At 46.5% G+C, this 23,596-nt stretch overlaps 2 protein-coding genes across 2 annotated transcripts in view; both read right to left on the bottom strand.

The window, feature by feature from the left end:
- Nucleotides 1–288: 288 nt before the first annotated feature.
- Nucleotides 289–16,644, bottom strand: PRSS55 (protease, serine, 55). Its single transcript, XM_009319761.1, has 6 exons — nucleotides 16,626–16,644; nucleotides 16,193–16,354; nucleotides 15,060–15,249; nucleotides 13,913–14,160; nucleotides 10,825–10,967; nucleotides 289–591 (listed from the first exon to the last, which is right to left on the bottom strand). The coding sequence occupies exons 1-6, from the start codon at nucleotides 16,642–16,644 to the stop codon at nucleotides 289–291; spliced, it is 1,065 nt and encodes a 354-aa protein (XP_009318036.1).
- A 2,203-nt stretch (nucleotides 16,645–18,847) lies between these two features.
- Nucleotides 18,848–23,596, bottom strand: part of MSRA (methionine sulfoxide reductase A) — a 153,509-nt gene continuing 148,760 nt past the window's right edge. The window contains exon 4 of the mRNA XM_009319712.1: nucleotides 18,848–19,689. Coding sequence (XP_009317987.1) covers nucleotides 19,525–19,689 — 165 coding nt within the window. The 3' untranslated portion in view covers nucleotides 18,848–19,524. The remainder of the gene's footprint in view (nucleotides 19,690–23,596) is intronic.

Here is a 23,596-nt window from a genome sequence, read left to right on the forward strand (position 1 = left end):
TTGACTTTGCGTCTGAGCTTAGCAAATAACTCGGCCTGATGTGCCCCACCAGTGTGGAAAATCTGTGTTTTTCAGAGGATTATGGCCTCTCTTGTCTGTGTCCTGGCTCTCATTTCATCTCTACGTCCTCTCCATCGCTCCCCTGTCTCACTGTCGTGTCTCATTTTGGCATCTGTGGCCACATCAGTGAGAGGGAGCAGGTTGATCCGAGACACGACTGTATAGGTCAGCAGCAAAAGAAGAATGAGACGGTAGTTCTGACTTTTATTATGTTTTGAAAAATCTTCTCTAGAGTAATCTAATTGCTATTAAAGAGACAAATAAAAGGAGACGACACTCAAGAAACAGCAGCTGTGTCTCAGCGCTGGAAGGAACCACCCTGGCATTTGCACGGTTATCCACGCCTTCAATGAAGAAAGGTTTCCCCCTTATGGCTGTCTCAGTCTCGATCCAGCCACGGTAGCTGTAAACAGACACTAAGATCTCATGGTTTGGCTTTTCTGCACAATCTTCTCCCCAGCTGACGATGCCGACCTGAAACCACTTCATGGTGTTCCAGTAGCTGCAAACCAGAGGTCCCCCGCTGTCTACCTACGGCATAAGGAGGATGTTCTAGCAGGATCAAACTCAGGTCTCTCATAGCAGCTGCATCCCACACGCTGTTTGGGAAAATCAAACTCTATGCCGAGTTCATGAGGATTTGGGGGAACAAGGAAATTTTGGACTCAAAATTTCACGGCTCAGCCCTGAGATCCCAGCAGAATAAATAGATACAGAAGGTAAGAGGAGGAGATCAGTCACAAGCTCCGGCTCGGTGCAATGCCCTGACCTTCTCAGCCTTTTCCACGTGCTCCCATGGCCCCAGAAGTATACCTGAATCCTGTCACCAAGAGACAACATCTGAGAGTGAAAAGAGACGTTTGCTGTGACTGCTCACTCAGTCCTTGACTTCTCTGCAAAACTGGTGCATGTAGGTGCTAGGTACCTGCCACTGTTAATTTTGGGGGCTTAGCATCCAGAAATTGGACAAGAGATGAACACTAATCCTGACAAATCCTTCTTGCAACCACGGTAATTTTACTGAAAACTTGCCTGCTGCTGCCAGGGCAGCCATCACTCACCCAGTGTGTGCAAGCCTTCAAATGCACGCTGCAGCCACCCTGCGGAGAGGAATGTCCTCCTGCTGGCTGCTGTAGCTTGAACACCAAGAGCACGTCCAGCTGCCCGTGTGACCTCTGCGTGCAATCTCTGAACACAACCCGAGGGAGATGAGATACCAGCACAAAATCCACCCAGCCCGGTACAGCACTTTTCTGACAGTTATGTACATCTTAAGCGCTGCGCAGCCCCTGCTCTAAGTAAGACGGTTTCCTTCCACAGTGGGTTTGAGTCTTTTGTCTACCCTATCTCCAGTACTTCATGTGGCAAATAAGAAATTCAATACAAACCCATTTCCTAAGGACAGCCAGCTTTCCTGGGAAATGTTGTCCTTCCCTCTTTGCACACTGCTTTGAGAAACATCTTTGTCATTAATGTATCAACCCCCTTCTGCCAGCAGCTACCCTGAGCTAACGCACATTAATTCATGACTAAGGAAGTGGCTGCAGTCCCCTGTGCGACCCATCGGCACCCGCTAAAGTTTATGGCAGAATTCCTACTCACTTCATGAGATGGAGGGTCCAGGTCCATGATACGTTTATCTTTTTTATTTTTTTTTCTTTCTATTTTTCTTTTTAGTTCAACATGCATACAGGAGGGAAAAACGAAGATAAATACAGAGCAAATGTTGCTTCAGCATTCATAGAATCATAGAATCACAGAATCATTTAGGTTGGAAAAGACCTTTAAGATCATCGAGTCCAACCATAAATTCAATACTGTTTGCGCTGAAATGGTGTCACTGTAGCTATGTGTCTGCATCTCAGCCAGTGCTGCTGGACCCTCTTCAGACGCAGGATCTAAAGACATTTCCAGACCCCGTTTCTAGCCAAGAATTTGTGTGAATCGCACAAGTGACCTTGCAGTGACCTTGGATCCATGCGTTATCAGTGTCCTTGGTGATGGCATCCTGTTTGAATGAATGAACATCTAGGCTACATGAACAATTAAATTACTGGGAATTTTACTGCTAACTCCCTCAGGGCAGGAACAGGCCAAACATATTACCCTGGTAGCGAAAGGAAGATGCTTCGAGCCTCCTACACAGAGATAATAAATGAAGTCAAGAGAGTGGGAGCCGTTCGCAAGCCAGTGACGCAACAACGTCTGACAGTCCCTCATCAGTGATATGTCGGGATGCTTCGTGCCGGCTTTTCCCAGTACAGGAGATTTTTAGCACTGGCCGAGCCCCTGCACACCGTCGGGGCAGATCGGCTTCAGAGCGTCCAATTCGGAGGCTGTTCACACTTGTAAAGGACCTTTCTCCCAGGGCGCTTAAATACTAGTTAATTCCTGATACCTTGTGACTATCCTTGGAGGGAAAAGTCTTATCATATTTCATAGCTGAGAAAACCACAGCAGAAAAGGGATGTGATGTGCACGAGGCAATGGCAGCGCCAGCAATCCCTATTCAATTACAGATCATGCGGTTTTCCTTTCAAAATCAGATCTGCTTTTCCCTGTTTGCCTCTTTAACCATGTTCGTTCTGTTCTCTGCCCGGTCGGCGAGGAAAGGGAGAGCCGTCTGCAGGGCTCAGGGGACTGTCAGCTGCGGAAGGTGATTTAAAACCTGGGCAGAGGGGGAGTTAGACAACGCTGTGAAAACCCAGGCAGCAGCTGCAAATCCAGTTCTCTAATCCACTAGCCCTGAGACCCAAATTCTGCTTCACATCCCTTTCCACATGGGCTGAGCTGGTCTGCTTCATGGGTGCAACTTCTAACATGCCATTTCTCTTAACTTCAGCTTCTTAACTCGATGATCTTATCACAAAGTGGGCTAAATCATCCTCTCCATGTGATAATCTTGCTCACATAATTATAGCAGTAGCCCAGATGAATCAGTAGCCTGGGTTTTATAGGGCTAAAGATAGAGAAGATAAACTCAGTTCTTGGACACTTCTGAATATCCCTGTATCCACCTTAAGCTCTCAAAAACTTTGGCCCAAGATTTTCCATCCTTGTGTAGGAGAGGGTGTGGGAGGAGCGAGTTTTGAGCACTGGTACAATTATCTCAGCTCTGTGATGTTTCCAGTAGCACTAATTTAATGAATGCTCAAGTTAACAACTCTGAAGATCGAAGAACTTATTAAATGCTGCTTTCAGCCTCCTGTATCCTGGTGGTGAAATAATTCTGGTCAGCAACACACACCAGATACCTGCTCCTGCTCTTCAGTCTGAGTGCCAAGTTTCTGGACAGTAAAAAACCTAAAAATAGCATCTTTGCTTCTGTGGCATGTTTCTTGTCGCTAGAAGATGAGTGAAAAGCAACCACATCAAATCAGATCTGGTGCTGAATTCATGCCTTCCACAACTGCATGTTAATCCTCCCATTAGGAGAGGTGAGAGCAATGATATATTCGCTGATAAATAGTTCTGGCTTGTATAAAATCTGTCACCGACTAACAAGGCGCTTTGTTCACTGAAGCTGATCAAAAGTTTCATCCTTTTCACCGCGGTCAAAGCCTTTTTGTGAACATCAGGAGCCTTTCTGCTGACGTTAGTGGGCTTTAGATCAAGAGTGTAATCTTCCTTTCGTATTTGTATTCGTGTCTGCAGCATGGTAATTGATCAGAACAAACACGTTCAGCCACATAAATCTTCTTAGGTGGGAGAAGCTCTGGGAGAGGGAGAACAACCCATCTGATACTCATTAGGTGGATACACAATCCTTGCAAGTCATTGCTGGTTTCATTTTCATGTTGGTAAGCTCTGTGTAAATTGGAGAAAATCAGCATGTGAATAACAACACTTGCCATTAGAGCTGCCCTGGCTGCAGGAAGTAAAGGCTTTTGCAAACAGATGATTTCTTCCCTTATTGCACCGTGAGCAAGCTGTCTTTGGAGGAAGGTGGAAGGAAGGAGGCTATGGCCATTTTTAGCATGCATCTGGCCAAAGACCCATGTGGCCCAGACTCCTGTCTCTGACAGTCATCTGTAGCAAGTGCTCAGGGAAGGAGCATGAGAAACAGGGCGAGTATTTACAGAGTTGTATTTACATCACAGTAGTTAATAGCCTTAGAGAGATCCTCATCCAGGAAGTTATCTAATTGCTTTTTGAATCCATTTATCCCTTAGGATAAATACCCACAACATCCTGGTCAGTGACTTCCATAGTTTAATTATCTATTGGATGAAAAAACACTTCCTTCTCTTTGTTTTAAATCTGCTGCTTGATACGGCCATCTGACACCCCCTCCTTCATGTGTTTTGAACAGCAGTGACAAGAGGACAGCTCTTGACTGTCCTCTCCTTGCTGCTCACGACTGTAGAAATCTGTGTAACATCCCCATCAGACATCTCTTTTACAAGCCTCAGAGTCCGGCTCTGTTATTCCCCCTTCCGCCAGCAGCCATGCCGTGTCCCTGTTCATCCTTCCTACTCTACTCTTCTCCTTTTCTAAAACTCGTACTCCTTTCTCAGATGGGGTGGACGGGAATCGCACACAGCACACAAGACGTAGGCTCCCAAGATTAGTGCCCTGGCATAACACGCATTTGCTTTGCTACCTATTCCTTTCCTAATAATTCATAATGCTCTCGTTGCCTTTTTGACCTCTGTGAACCTCTGTCCACAGACCCTCGTGCTGATGTTTTTGAAGGACTATCCACAGTTACTCCAAGATCTTCTTACATGGTAATAGCTAATTTAGAGCCTATTGTATGCGTACAGCTGGAGTTGCTTCTCCCTATATTCATTACTTTGCCTTTATCGACAGTGAACTACATCTGCTGCTTTAACCTTCAGTCACTCAGCATACTGAGATCCTGCTGCACCTCTGCACGGTTTTAATTTTGGCCACTCTGAATAATGCTGTGGCATCGGCCAACCTGGTTGTCTCAGCATTTGCCCTCCTTGAACAGCACAATTCCTTGCACAGATACCAACACAACTCCCCTTGCAAGTCCTTTTTCCAGGCAAATCCTTCCTCCATGTTGCATCCCTCTCAAACCGGAGCCCTTCTACTTCATGACAGTTCAGTTTCTCTATGAGCCTTTGGTGAGAAAACTCGTTAAAAGAGTTTTGGAAATCTCAGCATGTTATATCAGCTGGATCACCCTCTGCCACATGCTTGTTGACTCCTTCAAAGAATTTAAATCTGCCTGTGAGTCATGACTTTCCCTCAAAGCCGTGTTGACTCACTGTAATTGAATGAGAAGCGGCTCCTCTGAGTCATCGCACCCGTTCCCCCACTCCCAGGGCAAGCGCACCGTAGGTTTTTGTGTTCAGCTGGATCCAAAGATGTTCTGCTCCCCACAGCTTCACCCACCAGGCACACAAAGTAATGCCGGACCCCCTTGCTGCAAACCAAACAGATTCAGTTTGAGGGACCAAAAGCTACAACCCAGAGGAAGAAAGCAGAAGAGACATGCGACATCATCAACACCCCGGGTCCTTGCAATAGGAAGGAATGTTTTTGACAGATTAAAGAATTAAGCCACCACAGCCTGAATGTGTTCACTTGTCTGCCCATATCATAAAATGATAAAATGATGAAAGCCCTATAAAACCATGGGACACAGGAAAAGTGTTCTGATTCTTAGGAGCTGCACATCAAAGCACCCTTCAGAAGCAAATTTAAGAGACTGCAAATGCAGAAACGACTTTCTACTGCTTTGTTCTGGGGCTTCCCAGGATCCCTTCCTACTTAAACCTTAGGGAAAAAACCCACTCCATCATGTTAGCCATAGTGCAGTGATGGAGAATCCACCACAAAGATGGAGAGTGGATCAATCTCTTCAATATTAAGGCAAGGTACAATAGTAAAGTAATTTTGTATAGTTCGTAATAACTTTGGACTGAAATGTGGTTAGCTTTGACTCCTGGACCCCAGGAGACCTTTGTCTGACAGGCAGAAGGGCCTTATAACCTCAGACCTCGTACAGATACTCTCCATCCCTACAGACTGCAATCACACCATCATCTATCCACCTCCCTCCAGATATTTTGAGCAGTCTGAGGGATTGGCCCGGCTTCCCTGGTTTGTGAATTTTTCCTTGCATCTGTGATAATTTACCTATATGGGCTCAATTTTAATTTGCAGACTTCTTCTTTAAAAAATTCTGTTTCACAAATCTTCCTTTGCAGTTTTGGAGCCACGTTAGCACCCGTAAAAGGATGCAAGAGCTTGTAAAAGGATGCAAGAGCTTTTGTCACTTCTGCACGGGTTTAGCACTCTTATGCACAGACGAAGTGAGGGTGCGAGGAGTGAGTTCAGCTCTGGAATGATCACCTCTCCCAGGTGTTGCCAGCGCAAGTGTCAAGCTCCCATTGCAGTCACATTAGTGGCACTGAGGCATGGGTTTGAGATGGGGGCAGTGGGATGCCAGGGGGATATCCTGGGATATCTAAAATGGCACTGGAGTCTTAAATGTAGTCAACTGTCCTGCCTCGGAGCTACGTGTCTCCCTGTGAGCTAGACACCTTGGACTTGCTATTGGTTAATGGGGAGTAATAAGCACTCATGCATGGATTTATCTCATTTTAAAATAGATGGTTAAAACAGTCTCAATGAATCCCATGTCAGAAGCACTTTTTTTCTCCCTATCGATGGAAAGATGATTCGGTAGAAGCAGATGGCTAGAGGAAAGACATTTGTATCTGGCCGGATAAATCCCACCCAGGGTTGTACAACAACTACTGCTATCACTACAGCTACGTTGGGTGAGAGCCCTGAGCGTCCCAGATGCTGTAAAGGGCATTTGCCCTTTCCAAACTGCTGACAGTATATGTGGGCAGGACATATTACAGGTGAAGGAAAGAGGTCCTTCTCTGCCTTTTTCCCAGAACTAAAGAAATCACCCCAGAGCCCTAGATGCATCCTAGCATCATTTCAGGCATTTATCAGAGATGGCCAAGATCACCTCCTGCTACAATCGGTGGAAGGGGGTAGATACCTTCAGCCCATGACTCAGATCAGCCCTACACTGGGGGACGGCGTAGGGCACGGTGAAGTTGAGCTGGAACCATCCCATTGCTTGTTTGTGGCCACACAATGATTCCATCCCCTGAAAGTCCTGCCAGGGACTGGGCCTCCCTTCATCTGCTGCTGACCTGAACTGTACGTGAACTGTGACTTCCAGCTGAACACACTCTGTCCTAATCACCGCATCGCAGAGCTACCCCCACAGACCTCCTTTGCAGAAACTCTCTGAAATATAATTGGGCCATTTACTGAATTTTGTCTGGATAGGCAAGACACTGAAGAGGCATTTGCTTTGTGAGTCCCTTATACTCTAATTATTGTTCAAGTTACCATTGCATCAGAGCCTAACAAAAGATGCTTCAGAAAGCAAGGAATTAGACATCAATTGTGGTTCATGGGGTCATGGAAGAAATGTAGCACACAAAAAATAACACATAGGCCATCTCTAGTGTCTGTTCTTTAGCACTTGTACCCCATGAACATCCATTAATGCTAATGTTTATGACTAAATAGAACTATAAGTCAATTACAGATCCTGTTAGTGTTAATTCACAGTCAATCTATATATTTGTCTGCAGAACCGCTAGGGAATTGGTACACAATAGATTTTTCTTTTTAAGTGAATGGATTTTTTTTAAAGCACAAATACTCGCGAGCTCTGCTATTCAATCTCCTTGAGTTATTATAGGAATATGGTCAGTGATCCACAAATTAGTCTTGTCTGGTACTAGTACGATGGCAGCTGGTGAAATGTCTGAGCCTTTCTATTCACGTCCTGTTGCCACATGGGGGTATTAAGGCAGTGGTCAGTAGGATAAAACTTCTACATGATGCCAAGGCAAAGATACCTGTGTGGCTTTAGTTACTCACATAAAACAGCTTGCTGCAACGGGGAAAAGCTAGCACACAAATGGCACACAGTGCAAAGACCTAGGATGGTAATCCTTTGGATCCAGATCAGGATCATGTGGACCTACAACCTTGGGTCTAGATGCAACTTGCCCTTCTTAGCCTGGCTCTGGACATGAACAAATGTATCCTGATTCTCAGCAAAGCTCAGGTAAGGTGAAGATAAGGCTTTTGTCTACTTCATGTCCAGACAGATCATGCAGCTGTGTAGTGCATGGCTTCCAGGTTTACTGTGAACACCAGCAAGCTCAGCATCTCCAAGACCCCCTGACCAGGGGTCTCTGCCTTGCCTCCGCTGCTGCTCCTTCCTGGCCTCTAAACTGGGGTGCCAAGATCCAAAGTGATCCTGCCCCACCCCTGGAAACATTCCAGGTCAGGTTGGACGGGGCTCTGAGCAACCTGATCTAGTTGCAGATGTCCCTGCCCACGGCAGGGGGGTTGGACTAGATGGCCTTTAGAGGTCCATTCCAACCCAAACTATTCTATGGTTCCATGGTTCCATGATTCTATGCTTCTATTATGGGTGGCTCCTGACCCATGCAAAAGCTTGAGCTGTGTCTAGAAATCATCCAGGAGACAGCTGGTTGGCACAGACGAAAACCGTGCCCAGGGCTGCTCTACCTCCTTGACAGTGCTGACTTTGTAAAGGATTTAGGTATTTTGAAATCTGGTCTCATCCTCATTTGACCCAAACCCCATAATCTTTATAGACAAACGTAGCTTGATAGATTGCACTGTCCACAGTGTGCCTCGCTATCTGCCCAGGGCAAATGAATTGGGTGTCCAGTGGTCCATGCCGCAGAGCAAGCATCAAGTTTGGACCCGGTCTCCCAGTTCCTTACCAGGCAGCTTACTACGGGCAAGCCACCAGATTTCTGAACCGGCCTAGCAAGGCCAAAATGCGCCCTACCTGATTTCAATCAGCGCTTCCCAGAAAAGCATCCATCAGCAAAATGCTTCCTCTCCAGCAAATTAGCAAATTCTGATGAAAAGTCATGTCACCTGTTTCTCTCCTGAAGAGCTCCGCTTCTAGCCTAGGGTATGGTTTTGTCTTGCTCTTGTTATTTCAGGTTGCAAGACATTTCTGCCTGGCCAAGCTTCCACTAAAAGTGGGCAGTTGCTGGGTTATGAGCATTATCACACATGCAATCGTTGTGTACTTCCACTGCTTGGAAAGCTCACATTTCTAGTTCATTTCTCAGACGACTCTAACATTATTGTAGATCAAAATAGCACCCTCATCAGCTTTCTGAATACAGGAGATTCATTTTGCTGGGTACAAGTGCTCTTGCTGTTTCACCAGCATAATTCAGCCGCAGAACTTAAGGCTGGGCTGGGAAGTGCATTCTTTAATCATGTTAATGTTATCCTGTGGCAGTTTTCTTTTTAAAATTTTTGATTGAATTTAATGGAGGTGAAAGTCACTAGATGAATGGTTTCAGAGACAGATGCTCTCTGGCTAATCAAAAAATGATTTTGCAAAGCAAAGCTTCCCCTCCACTGCCCAGCTACAGGCCCAGATCGCGATGGCTTTGCAGTCCATGATCCCTGTACCCGCTGTCTTTGCCTAAAGGGCAGGGGATCTCTCTCCGTCCTGGGTGTTGGTTTAGTTCCCTCGATGAATGATTCCTACGGGATGAAGCTGTGCATACATGTGTCTGCCCATCTGTCCCCCTGCAAACACAGGCACATGTCTAAGAAAACCCGTGCCCAGTAGAGGACGGAGACCTTAGTCCTGAAGCAGAGGCTGCAGGGAGAGCTCGGTCCTTACCAGGCACTCAGAGGAGGGGTTGGAGGTTGGATGCTATGAAAGAAAAGGTGTTTTTTGGCTTTCAGACTTTGTTTGGCATCAGGACAGCGATCCTGCAGGTGGAGTATGTTCTGAGGGCACAAGTTCCGAGTGAGGTTTTCCCATATCTGGGTGTTTGTGTCAGCTCTCTCCCCTTAGCAGTCCCTGATACCAAATACTGCTTGAACTCTATTATTTAGCTTCAGAAGTCCATCATCCTACACCACTAACTCACTGCAATAAGATGCGACTGGTTCTGGCAGCCACAGACCAACCTGCCGTGTTATCAAAGGACATTTGTATCAGGGCCAAGACCCCACCTGAGTAAGGTTTCTAATATTCAAGTTAAGCATACCTGGACTCAATTTCCCACCCAATTCTTTTGCTTTGACCCTCCTGGACAAACTTTTGTGTCTCCTTTCAGTATTTAACCTGGTAATAGAGCAGCACTGCTCAGCCCAGGGCTGAGGGGGACACCGGGCAGGAGGAGGACACAGCCCATGCTGTGCCGAGCCCTCTCCGCAGGGATATGAGACCTCTCCTCCCATCGCTCCCACCACTGTGCAGCTTGGCCACAGCAGACACTGGGTTTTTAACTTGCTGTGAGATAAAAGTCAAAATTCCTCTGCCCAGAGCCATCCAAAACTGTCTCCCATCCAAGGGGACTTGTTGGGAACCACCCTTTTCCCTTGCCCTCCTTTCAGCTCGTGGTTTCCCTTGCAGAGCTCCTGTTTCTCTCTCTGCAGGAAGGGAATCGGGGCAGGGGGGAGAGTGTGAGGAGAGCCCCATCTGCTCAACAGGGTGTTTCGTTTCCAGCACCACCACTGCTTTCAGACCCCAAGAGTCCTGCTGCCCGGGTCAATATGCCTTTGCAGGCAGTTCCTCGGCCCCTGGGCATCCTGCCCCGGCCTCCTGCAGGGAAGCTTTAGCAACCCCAGGAAGCCACGGGAAGGATCGATGTTCATTCCTGAAGTGAAGGAGCTTCTCCTCCAATGTTTCTGTGCCCCTGTAGGCAGCGTGGCCGTCCGGGAGCCTGTTTACTTTACCTGGCAGGCACCTCTTTCTCCTCCCTCCAGCTCAGCACACAGCTCGTTCTCCACTAGCTGTGGGATCCGCTCCAAGCACTGCTCCCTGCTGATGAGCTTCATCCGCGCTTTCTGCAGCACGTGGGATGTTGGCACCGCAACCGCTACCCAGCAAGCGAGAAGAGAATGATTAACAAACCCTGCAGAACAGCGCAGACTTGTAAGGGTGAAAACACAGAGAGAGAGACTAGCCCTTGGGACTGCTCCCAGCTGAATTTGTAAGGCATCTCAGGGCAAGAGGGTCTCAGGGCACAACTGTATGTTCTGGGGGTCATAGGGGCTTACAGGGGCTGTCCAAACGTTAGCAAAGATAAGTTTGTGCTCTTGACTTTATGCCAGCCTAGGAGGTCGGTAGGTAGGTAGAGAGGGGTGAGGTGTTAACAGGCAAAGCTGAAATCCTGGGGAGTGGAGGCTTGCTAAATAGGATTTTTAAAAATCATTTTTATAGCTGAACTCTTGGATGCAGTACAGCTGGAAGACCCCGAAGGGATGGTCTTGGTGATGACCTGAGATGAGCTGCACTGTACACCTCAGGTTTCTCACTTGCGTTTCTGGGGAACTCAGCTTGAGGGACTCTTCATGGGGTCCTGTGAGAGCCCTGCAGAGGAAAGTCCACTGAGCTTTCCCCAGAATAGATGAACTTCTTATCCCCATGCTTTCACAGGGGACTGTGAAGCCGTGCCTCACCCAGGGGACCAGCTATATCTTCCACAAAGTGGCCCTCAGGATGGCAGTACACCATGGAAATAACTGCTTTATTCTTCCCTTGAGATGGAAAAAACAAGAAATCGCAGCAGGCACCAGCAAGTGACAAAACGACTGAAAATATTTAGGGCTACTTGGAAAACCCACTCATTTCATCCATATTTCTCTTCAAAGTGAATCTGAGTCTGAAGGATAAAACTGACTTTTGGAGGATGTTGCTGCTGGGAAGGAGACCTACAGATTTTCAGAAACTCATTCCTTCTTCCATATTTCACTGAGCTAAATCCTCCCAGCACCTTCAGGAAGGTGGGACTCAAAGGTAAGATCTAAAAGACAGAAAGTTGTCAGGTCCCTTTCCCAGCTAAGATGAGGCCACTCCATGGAAGCAACCACAGATTAAAATGCTTTGATGTAGGCATCTCCAAGGAGGTGGCTCCACTTGAGGTCTAATTGACTGCAGTCATAGAATCATGGAATCATTTAGGTTGGAAAAGACCTTTAAGATCATCAAGTCCAACCGTTAACCTACTAACACTGCCAAGTCCACCACTAAACCATGTCCCTAAACACCACATCTACACGTCTTTTAAACGCCTCCAGGCATGGTGACTCAACCACGTTCCTGGGCAGCCTGGTCCAAGGTTTAACCACTCTTTCAGTAAAGACATTTTTCCTCACGTCCAATCTAAACCTCCCCCGGCGCAACTTGAGGCCATTTCCTCTTGTCCTTTCGCCAGTTACTTGGGAGAAGAGACCGACCCCCACCTCGCTACAGCCTCCTTTCAGGTGGTTGTAGAGAGCGATGAGGTCTCCCCTCAGCCTCCTTTTCTCCAGGCTAAACAACCCCAGCTCCCTCAGCCGCTCCTCATCAGACTTGTTCTCCAGACCCCTCACCAGCCTCGTTGCCCTTCTCTGGACACGCTCCAGCACCTCAACGTCCTTCTTGTAGTGAGGGGCCCAAAACTGAACACAGGATTCGAGGTGCGGCCTCACCAGGGCCGAGTACAGGGGCACTATCACTTCCCTGCTCCTGCTGGCCACACTATTTCTGATACAGGCCAGGATGCCATTGGCCTTCTTGGCCACCTGGGCACACTGCCGGCTCATATTTGAAGGGGAGTTAGGCTAGTGCCGCCTGAGGTGCCAGCTGAGATACGTCCACCTACAAAATGCTGATAGAGATGAAAAATGACCCATTTTCCCCCGCCAAGGAACAATGCCTCTTACTTTTTGGCATGGCCCATATCACACCACTGCACAGCCCTCTCACCAAACTCAGCTTCTGCTGCTTTTCTTCTGAGACGTCTCCCAGACAGAAGGGGTGTGTGCCAGGGCTGACTGCACTGACCTCCCGCAGGGTGCAACTTGGAGAGCAGCGGCGATGTCAACTGAGCCCACAGAGCAGGATGAGACCGATCTCCGCAGCCACACCACGCTTTTTGCAAAGAGACTAGCTACAGGGCTGCCAAGCTGCAGAGTGAGTCTGCAGCAGCCCCCTGCTTTTCTGTTTCTAAGAGCACGTTACCTTGGTGAAATGGGAGAGTTTCACAACTATAACACAGTGTTGTGTTGTGTATTGCTGTTAGGTGAGGCAAATGAAGCCCAAGAAGGAAAATGCAGTTTCAGGGAGGAGACAGTAACCCTACAGAGCAGAATAGCAAGGATTAAATGGGACATTCACTTACTACGTCCCAGGAAGGACTGTTAAAGCCCCAAGGCACCACCCTGCCCACGCCGTCCCGATTACCGCTTTCCAATAATGAAATCGCTTATTAGCTGTTTAGTGACATTTGTTCAGGATAGACAGTTTGGGTCACAATCAGTGCTGGAGCTACTTTCATTAGGGCTTAAACGAGAGCAATTAGCAATAGCAATCTGCTGTTCTAAATGAGTGAAGAAGAGGGGTAGCCAGTACCATTGAATCAATCTGGTTCATGGAGGCATTAAGCCAAAGACAACCCTAGGCCTCCATTTCCCTTATTCCAGACCACTTTAGATCCAGCCTAACCTGCCCACCAGGGTAAGACCAGCTTGTCTTACTTTGGGTGCCAAAAAAAGCAAGCAAGAGGTTGAGTTCCTGCAGAGCAAAGGTGGGCTCTAAGGTTTCAGCTTGAACATATGTGCTCCGAGTACCAGGGCCTTTGCTCTGTGGGTCAGCAGGTGACTGGTTCTTGCACTGAACAAAGAACCGCTGGCTGTGCAGAGGCTGCGAGGGTCTGGATGTGTTTACCAGGGAGGTAGGGAGTGGAAGTTAGTGTGGGTAACCCCTCCTGGGAGAGAAGATCTACTTTAAATGGGTAAATCCAGCCTCCATTAGCAAATACATCTCCTGACAGCATCTCACCTGCACTTGGGGTTCCCCACCCAGCAACCCAGCAGTGTTGCCACGTATCAATGTCGTATATGAAGGGCAAGCAGATGGGGATTTTCTCATTGCTGAACTCGATGGGAGAGCTGAGCAGGATCAGAGCGATATCATTTTCCATGCTCATTCTGTCAAAGTTTTCGTGGAGGATCAAGCTGTCCGGCTTATGTTCTTCCAGCGGGAGGTTGAGGTCAATTCCCCCCACTACAACAGTGAGATCTGGTGGCCTTATAAACAAAATAGAAGCAGTGTAGGCATAAGCAAACATGAAGGCTTTGTGTTATAAAGGTTGGTGCCTCCTCCCCCCTGAGCGGGGTAGGGTGGTGCCCAGCAAATTGCAGAGGCAGGTTAGCTATAAATATCGCAGAAATCTACCCTCACTTCTAGGCAAAGCTGATTTTCAGGGGGGAGAGGTGCAGAGGTAGAACATGAATGCAACCAAGTTATAAATAGCCCGGTCGCTAACGAACAGATGGAGTGGGCTGGATCTTCGGGCTGGCTGTGCCCTGGGCTGGCTGCTCTGGACCGCGCTGCCCCCAGCCAGCTGCTCCAGGTTGTGATGCCACAGGTCATTTGTCACCAAGCAGTCTCGGCTCTCAGACCTGCCGAATTTTGGAGGGGGCTCACAGAGGGCTGGACTCTGCCCCTAGACATTGCACGGGGTTGATTTATCCAGAAACTGCTGTTTTAAAATCACATTCTCCATGAGGTAAAGGTGTTTGCTGCATGAAAGCAAAGGTAATTTGGGGGTTAGAATAAGCTGGAATGGAATACGCCTCTTTTTACAAGGTACCGCAGCGTGTGTAGATGTACAGGAAATGCCTGGGGCCATCAGAAGAGCATCACAGGCATTTATACAACACTGCTCAGCCCATCCTTCAAAATATTCCCTTTCTGCATCTCCTGGCTATGCAGATTTCTGCACATTTCTGTTGTAACACTACCTCTGATCAAAAATGGGCCTGTTTTCCCCAAAGGAGACAATTCCTGTTTTCAGGGCTCTCTTTCTGGCTCAGTCACATATATGTTGCACTTGACCCCAAGGACATACATATCCTACACCCACAAGGAGCGATGTTATGAATCCATTGTGCCTGGGCTGCCCTTGCTTCCCCCGAGTACTCACACCTCTTCTGCAAAGCAATGGGCCGCAGTTAAAATCCACAATGCGCTGATCATGGTGCCTCCGCAGATATGTTTCCCGTTGCTCTGGATGCTCACGTGCCATGGGAACTCCCCAGCCCTGGCGTATCTCCCCGCTGTGATCCTCTTGCCAGTCTCCAGAAAGGACTCGTAAGATGGTCGGAGGCCACACTCTGGGTACGAAATGAGACACGTTGCTCACGTACAGAAGTGCCACTGCCTGTGCTACTAAACTAGAGGGGCAGGACATCGGCTAAAGCACTGGTCTATAATTATCTATGCTACTTGATCTCTACCAAAGCCCCTGGCAGCACTGTAGCCTCTCCAAACCTGCGCTCTGCCAAGCAATGCCCAGGCAGTTTGGGGGCTAGCAGGGCCATAGACCGTTTCCCATAGGCAGGCTGGGTAAAATCCTTGTTTAGGGAGCATGAGTGGAAGAGTTCAGTATCAGGCTGTAGTACAAGCTGTACTGTCATGGTTTAACCTCAGTTGGCAACTGAGCACCACGCAGCCGCTCGCTCACTCCCCCCGCAGTGGGATGGGGGAGAGAATTGGAAGGGTGAAAGTGAGAAAACTCGTGGGTTGAGATAAGGACAGTTTAATAGGTAAAGCAAAAGCCGCACACGCAAGCAAAGCAAAACCAGGAATTCATTCACTACTTCCCATGGGCAGGCAGGTGTTCAGCCATCTCCAGGAAAGCAGGGCTCGATCACGCGTAATAGTTACTTGGGAAGACAAACACCATCACTCCAAACGTCCTCCCCTTCCTTCTTCTTCCCCCAGCTTTATATACTGAGCATGACGTCACATGGTGTGGAATGTCCCTTTGGCCAGTTTGGGTCAGCTGTCCTGGCTGTGTCCCCTCCCAGCTTCTTGTGCACCTCCAGCCTTCTCAGTCGGTAGAGCACGAGAAACTGAAAAGTCCTTGACTAGTGTAAGCATTACCTAGCAACAACTAAAACATCGGTGCCTTATCAATATTGTTCCCATCCTAAATCCAAAACACAGCACTGTACCAGCTACTAGGAAGGAAATTAACTCTATCCCTGCCGAAACCAGGACACGTACGTATATGCCATCAGGTACAAGGAATATGCTCAGGCCTTTTTCATTTACCGATACGTTTATATCCTGTAGGGCTACTGGCTGTTCCACTCTGCTGGTCATTTCTGAACATAAAACTTCGGGAAGAAAAACCCGCATTGATGCTGCTGATCAGAGAAGTTAAACAAAAGAGGGTAAGGAGAAGCATTTCAATCCCAGTCTTGGACCAACGCTCTTCGACAACGTTCAGAGCAGTGATGCTTCTGTAGACACCTCAGGACATCTTCCCCATTCCATGTTCTCTTCAAAGGCAACACATCTCTCTGCCGGGGCAACCAGGATGTGACATCGCACAATCCATTTGTTTCTGTTGACATCACAGTTGGACACTGTCCTTCCTAAGGCGACGAGGGAAAGCTCAGTGATTTCCAAGAGGCTGGGGATGTGCTTTAGCTATGACAAGGATAGGGCAGCAGTGAAATTCCTGTCTGTATCCTGAACTGACTTTCACCAGGTATTGCCATAGTTGACTTCATGAGTTGGGTGCTGTAGCCTTTTTTGGATCTTGAACCATGTTCTTCTCTCCGAAGACCCTAGATGCTGGTCCTGCATCAGCTTTCATCTTCAACTCCAAGAAGTGCTGAAGCCTACTGAACTCTGAATTAATTTTCTCTTCTTAATTTAGACCGTGTCTATGTTCTCGGAAGAAAGAGGCAGCTCTGTGGTAGGGTAAATTTCAAACAGTGCCAAATCAAAAGTATAGTATCAACGATGTTGAGGCAGCCACTCCCTTCTTCTTGCCCTAGGGGCAAGGGTGGCTTACAAGACCAAATCCAGCTTAAAAAACTAATCCATGAGGCTGAATCATTAGCATTTCACCTTTACTGATTATATCCCTGATACTCTTTGTACCTTCAGCAGCAACTGCAAGGGGTCAAGGCCAAAAATGCACCCTACAGTAACTCCATAATTAATTCTGTGGCAGCATAATATTTTGGTGTGGGCCAATTTTAGCATCAATGGACCCATCTATGCTGATTTCTAAACTGACACATTATTTCTGTCAGGGCAGGACTTAAAAAAACCTCAGCCAGGTTCAGACTTGAGCCCAGCTATATTAAGGACAGAACGGTGCTTTCTCCAAAGACTTTCCAGCTTGTTTCAAAACAATAACTATGGCATGGAGTAGGAGGGGAGGGAGGGGAAAGGAACCAAGCAACATTTTATGAGCACCTGAATGATTCAGCATATGAAATGTTTTGCCATTGGAGCAAATCAGGAGTGATCCCACTGAAGTCTGAATTACACAGAGGTTAAAAATGAATAGGATGAAAGTAAGACTTTATTTTCCTCTCTTCTTTGCTTTTATGTCACCTCATGCTTAGGAAATTAGACGAAAGTGCCGGTTTCCTTGACAGTGAGCACTAGAACAATTCAGTGGCACAACACGTTAAGGACAGGCGATCAGTTACCACAGCAACTGGAAATCCCGAGTGTGATGTGGGCACAGTTTGGGGCATCTCCAGAAAGAGCCTAACATGGCAATCCCGCCAGAGGCAGCTCCTCTCAAGCTTGCCCCAGGTATAAATCAGCAGGTTTATATAAAAAGGACAGGTTTCCTCTGACTTTTGAGATTGGAATGAACTAAGCATCAGCTGAGGAGCAAGGGAAGATGGGGAGCTAATTTCTCTGGCATGGACTTACTGCCTGTCTTTGGATAAAGCAGGCAGGACTTCAGCAGTGGATTTACAAGCCCAGAGGCGGACTATCTGATGCACATTTTCAGTCACTCCTAACTTGGAACAGGAACTGGTCTGCTGGGTAGTTACAGGAGATGTTCATGGAGCTGTTTGGGTCTTTCTGAGCCTAAAACCTGAGCTGGTGAGCAGGAAACGTCAAACCAAGATATGGAGAGGAGTGCCGTGGAGAGCTATCCAAGAGGAAATGCTGTGGATTTGTGTCTCTGGGTCCCTACCATGTGGCCTTCAGAAATGGCTTTATGTGCTCTGCTGGCCAGAATTGACACATCAAGGTGGGCTCCTACAAGCTTTCCCTGAAGAAAGCACATCTGCAAGAGGACACACCAATGACACATGTTCTTCAGACTTTGTGATTAAGAGCCTCCAAAATAAGAAACACATGAGAGGCTCAAGCCCACACCTCCCACTGCTCTTGGAAGTGTTGAAACCAGCAAGTTGGGGTGGGACAAACCCATCCCCATCTCTCCTACTGAAGCTGTTTGTCCTAGGATACTCCATAGCATACATACAATCCATAGGATCCCATATCCATACAGGATAACCCCTTCATCCCCTACATCCTTTGGCTGTAGCTTTTAGTCTCCACTCTGAGAACCCCATGAATAAAATGAAAATTTATTTTGCCTTTTTCTGGCTGTCCTGCTATTTTGACTGTACACGCACTGGGGCGGAGGCTGCCCGACATCACGTTTGCACAGCACCTGCCGCAATGATCTCTGGTCTTGGTGGGGGCTCCACAAGCTCCTGAAGTACAAATAATTAATTATAGGAATAAGTATGTTACAGTGCGGCCAATATGAATTCTACTCCTCTGTACTGTCATGCACGATAATACAGATTTAAAAGCCCTGGTGTTTAATTAGCAGGCTGCAGCCTTTTATAATATTTGATACTTTTTTTAGATCTACCTCGATATATACTTAAGGCCGTGGAACACATTGCAGACAACATTTTTCTTTTCTTTTTTTGTAATTTATTGCAGTGCAGGAAACAAAATTGATTTCTTTTTGTGTTTATACACTTTTTGGAACTGTCAAAAAGAAGTATCACAGTACAATTTTTACTTTTTCTTACTAAAATTGTTTCAGAAAATAGGCACTATAGGTGATATTACATGTTGCTGCGAAAGTGGAACTGTGAGAAAGTTACTGACCTTATAAACTCACCATTCTCAAAGGCATCAAATTACAGGGTTGTGATGGTTAAGATGAGCTCAACCACGTCTCCAGAAGTCAAAGCTCTCATAACACGAGCAAATTCATTAACCCAAGAAAATAAACGTCCGAAGGCATTAACTATGCAAAGCAGTTAGCAGGTGCAACCACCCCCTAATTCATCTTTTTAACAGCACTTCTAACGAAATTTTTAGAAGTTGCTTTTCTCTCCAGATCACAAGACTGCAAGGATACCCAGTGAGCGGCACAGAGCAAGAAGCTGCATTTGCCAACAGGTGCGATTTCTGCCTCTACTTTGGCTTTTAATGTCGGTGAATGGGAAACTGCTCAGATTACGGAAAGCCGCCCCAACAGGATCCCAAATCTTTATGCACTGACGCTGCGGGTATACCATAACACCTATCAGGGTCGTCGGTCTTTTTTCAAACAACTCCTTAAACCAAAGTGGAGGCAGTGGAGTAAGCACAGGCTATTTCTTGATCCCAATAGGGCAGGAAAGCCCTGTTCCCCCGAGGCCGCAGTATCCGTCGGGGTTCTTACTGAGGTACTGCTGATGGTAATCTTCGGCGTAATAAAACTCCGGAGCCTCCCGGATTTCTGTTGTGATGGGACCAAAACCGCCCTCCGTCAATACCTGTCAAGAAACACGATGGAAAGCCATTAGTGGTTTGCTGGCTTCTCTGCTGATGAATGACGTTAGGTTTTCTCTCAGCAGGAGCCACAGACATCTCCCAGCGCTTGGACCACAGCTACAGCACATCCCTGAAAGCCCTTTTATCCTTGCTCTCACGTTATTTTGCTAGGAGACATTGTGGGCACCAAAGTAGGCGTTGGTGAGAAGAGATAGTGCACCCTCCTGTTTTAATGGCTCATTTGTTTAATTTGCTATGGCCACACATTCGTTCTCTCCTCTTTATTAACCACGCCAGGTAGAGATGTGGTGCCATCAACGAAAGTGGAAAACAAATGTGAAAGGCAGCAGAGCACACTGTGATCAAGCCTGGCCGGCTGCCTTGCAGTGTCCAAGAACTTCACCTGGCAGGTGCCTCAGCTTTGAAATGGTGCTACCCACCCTGAATTTCCTTATGCCAAGAAGAACTTCTGGGTGAAATTTTAGCCCCACTGATGTCAATGAGAAATAAGAGCATTTGGGCTCTTTTCACAGAGTCGCTGCAAACCCATTCTTCAAAAAGAACAGTTCCATCATGACCAGAAAGGTATTTTTAAGGCAAATTATGGCTCATTTCTGAAAGATTTGCCAATACGTGGACCAGGAGCAATAATCACTTTGCAGGAAAAGAAGAAGGAATGTGGGTGGGGATTTTAAATTAGACTTTAATTTCTTTCTGATATCCCCTAACTGAATTTGAAACTCCTGAAAGGTTTCTGACAGAGGAAATTTCTTTTTAACATGATTTGCCATGACACCTTTCTTACTGAATTTTCCTTTTCTAAGGAAACTGGTAAGCACCAACATTTTGCAGCCAATTCTCATCTCAGTGGGGACATAACTTGTGCTCACTGAAGTCCATGATAACCTAATAAGCACTTTAATTGGTGTCAGACTACTGTTGCAAAGTATACTTGTAAAGTACTGGACATAGATAGAATTGCATTGCTATCAGCCAGACTCGACAGTAAGATCAACTGTAAGAATGAAGGGTTAGCATTTGAGATTACCAGATAAATATGTGTTCTCTCATCATACTAATAAATAAAAGGAAATCATCACACAGAACCACAGAACCAGAGCTGGTAGACCTGTAGTGAGTCATCGAGTCCAACTTCTTTCATCATGATACGACGAATGAAAGCTGCCTTACTCCCAGCAAACATTTGTTTCACTGTTCCTGAAAGATCCTCGGAGATGGAGATCCTCCAGTTTCTTCAAGGAGTCCATTCCAATATTTACCATCCTGTTAGAGAGTTCTTCCTAAAGCCTAGCCCAGTTAAGCCCACTATTTTCATTTAAACCCACTATTGTGGTCGTACTCATCATGGATGTGGAAAGGAAATCATTCCCTTCCTCTTTACAATAGTCTTCTACATACTTGGTGGCTGGGCAGAGAGAAAGATCACATGTAATGGAAATAATGTTTCCTCACAGCACTAGCTTACAGTTAAGTAATAGGTGATTATTTGGGACCAAAAAGTCTTCAAATTTCCTACAACAGGGTTTCCTAGATCCTGCCTCAGCACAGCTAAGTACTGACCACAGTCTGACCAGTTGCTGGACTTTGTAGAGCATTAGTCTGATTTATTCTGGTAATTCCACTGTCTGGAGGATACATTCAGTTTTCAGTCAGGAATGAAGTAATAAGATTGAAACAAAATCTGTGATTGACCTGTCTGGGGAGCCCCTGGGTTCCCAACCCTACTTCTAAATTCTCAGCGCAGGTTAGGAAGATGTTGACCAGTTAAGCCATTTGAACACGGCAGGTTTCACATGAATCTGGCCTTATTTCCCCATGTAAAATCACCAAACAGTGTTCTTCATCTTTGGGACAGGCTTTGTCCCAAGGGAATCAGACTATTTACCCATCAGACGCGTGAACGAAGATAAAAAATGTGAAGGTATGTATCACAACACGTCGGCAACAACTAACACAAAGAGGTGTCAACACAACCACTTTTAGAAAGCGGTATTTCACTTACTTTCTAACCTTCCTAGCAAAGAAAAGCACTTTTAAAATTATCTTCACTCCAGAAAGATGGCACAAACTCTGTCATCATGGGCATTAGTCATTTACTTGCTGCTGTAAATGCGTGCAAAATTGGCTTCCCCCCCCCTTAACTGAGTCATGAGGATGCTGCTGGAGGGATGGATATTTTTCTACTGTGCAAAACAGTATTCGTTACAGATTTTTACCTGGGACTTTTCCATCATTGGCCTAATTTGGCAGTTAGAAAATCCATTCTGTTCAATAACATACCACAAGAGGGCATAAACATCATTTATCCCTTTCAGAATTACTAACAGTCTATTAAAACACTGCACGCTGAATAAAGCAGAAGCCCAAGACAACTCATTATATTGCACTTTGGTCATTAGCAAAAGATACCAGCACTGCTGTCAGAAGCAGCGGGAACCCCAGGCTCCAACACTCTGCCAAACACTACCTTGAATGTTTTGATTTTAAACGGGAAAATATTTTCCTCGCACTGACTGTGTCGATGCAAAGATAAAAACATCACTGGGAAAGATGATGAAGTTCATGATGTGCTGGCTCCGGCAGGTGTAAATCAGCCCACTCTTGATTGATTTCCTGCTGCCGAGGCAGATATAATTTGATGATAATCCTGCTCTAGCAGACTTTTTAGTCCTCGCTGTCTCAAAATTCCTGAGCCATCCGACGTGACCTCCCGTTACCATGCTGCAGCCAAACGGGCTACTGCAGCCTTTGCATGCGGAAATGGGAAGGACCAAATTAGGGAGAGTGTAATTAACCCTTGGGACCTTTTACTCAGTGCAGGAAATTTTTAAGGTACTATTGGATCTTTTTCCCCCCAACATTCCACTGCAATTCAGAGAAAATTAATTCATTAATTCATTCAAGGGACTTCTGTGGCTTTTGTCACAGGAGAGATCACGCTAGAAGATCACAGTGATCCGTTAACTGATTATAATCCAGCCCAAAAAACCTGGCAGGTTCTACTGGCGAGCGGCCAAACCAAACCAGACCCCACATCTCACCCAGCTGTAGCGGGCAGAGGGGATGTGGCCAAGTCGGTACACTGGGATAGCTGCTGGGAACCTCAGCACTGCGACTTTTTTAAACAACCTGTACTTTCAGCATGTAAAAGATTCTGTGTTTGATGAGCTTCCTAACTTATTATAGCCTGTGAAAGTTTTTTCCTGTTGTTTGCTTTAAACCTCTTGCCTGACCATGTCATTACATCCTCTGCTAAAAAAAGTAATTCCTTATTCGTTCTCTCCATAGCCATCTTGATTTTACACCTCTGCCTTAATCCTGCTCATTCATTTCTTCAGCAAGCTTCACAGGCTTAGACTCCCCGCTTCATAACTCAGGTCAGCCTTCTCACCCTTTTCTGCATCTTTTCTAGTTCTATTTTACTGCTGCATTGAGAAGGGGGTGACTGGAATTGCACTCTATTCAAGATCACCACGGATTTATTCAGTGGTGTACTTACATTTTCTCTTTTATTCTCCATCTCTTCCCCCAGCAATTCTTAGCATTCCACTTGCCTTTCTGACCTCTGCTGAGCGCCGAGCAGACATTTTCAAAGAACCATCTGCAATGCCAGGACCTCTTTCGTGGGATAATTTAAACCCTATCATTGTGTCTGCACTTGACTTTTATCAACATGGAATTTCAGCAGCTATTTTATTGCCCAGACATTTGATATCGTCAGATTCTTCTGCAACTTTTTGTAGTCGTGTCTACTTTTGCTTACCTGGAATAACTCTATACCATCAGCAGATTTTGGCACGTCACTATCGTCAGTATCCCTTTTCCAGCTCTTTTATGAGTATATTGAACTGCACAGGTTCCCGCGGCAGGTAATTGGTAATCTCCCTT

Source organism: Pygoscelis adeliae, unplaced genomic scaffold (assembly GCF_000699105.1).
Source record: "Pygoscelis adeliae isolate BGI_AS28 unplaced genomic scaffold, ASM69910v1 Scaffold121, whole genome shotgun sequence".
Taxonomy (NCBI): domain Eukaryota; kingdom Metazoa; phylum Chordata; class Aves; order Sphenisciformes; family Spheniscidae; genus Pygoscelis; species Pygoscelis adeliae.

Bases quoted from the DNA above. Each gene is read 5' to 3' on its own strand.
- PRSS55 (XM_009319761.1), bottom strand. The intron at 15,250-16,192 runs GTAAATGAAAAA...TTTCGTACCCAG, and splicing joins TACAGGATATAAACGTATCG to AGTGTGGCCTCCGACCATCT. The intron at 14,161-15,059 runs GTGAGTACTCGG...TTTGTTTATAAG, and splicing joins CATTGCTTTGCAGAAGAGGT to GCCACCAGATCTCACTGTTG.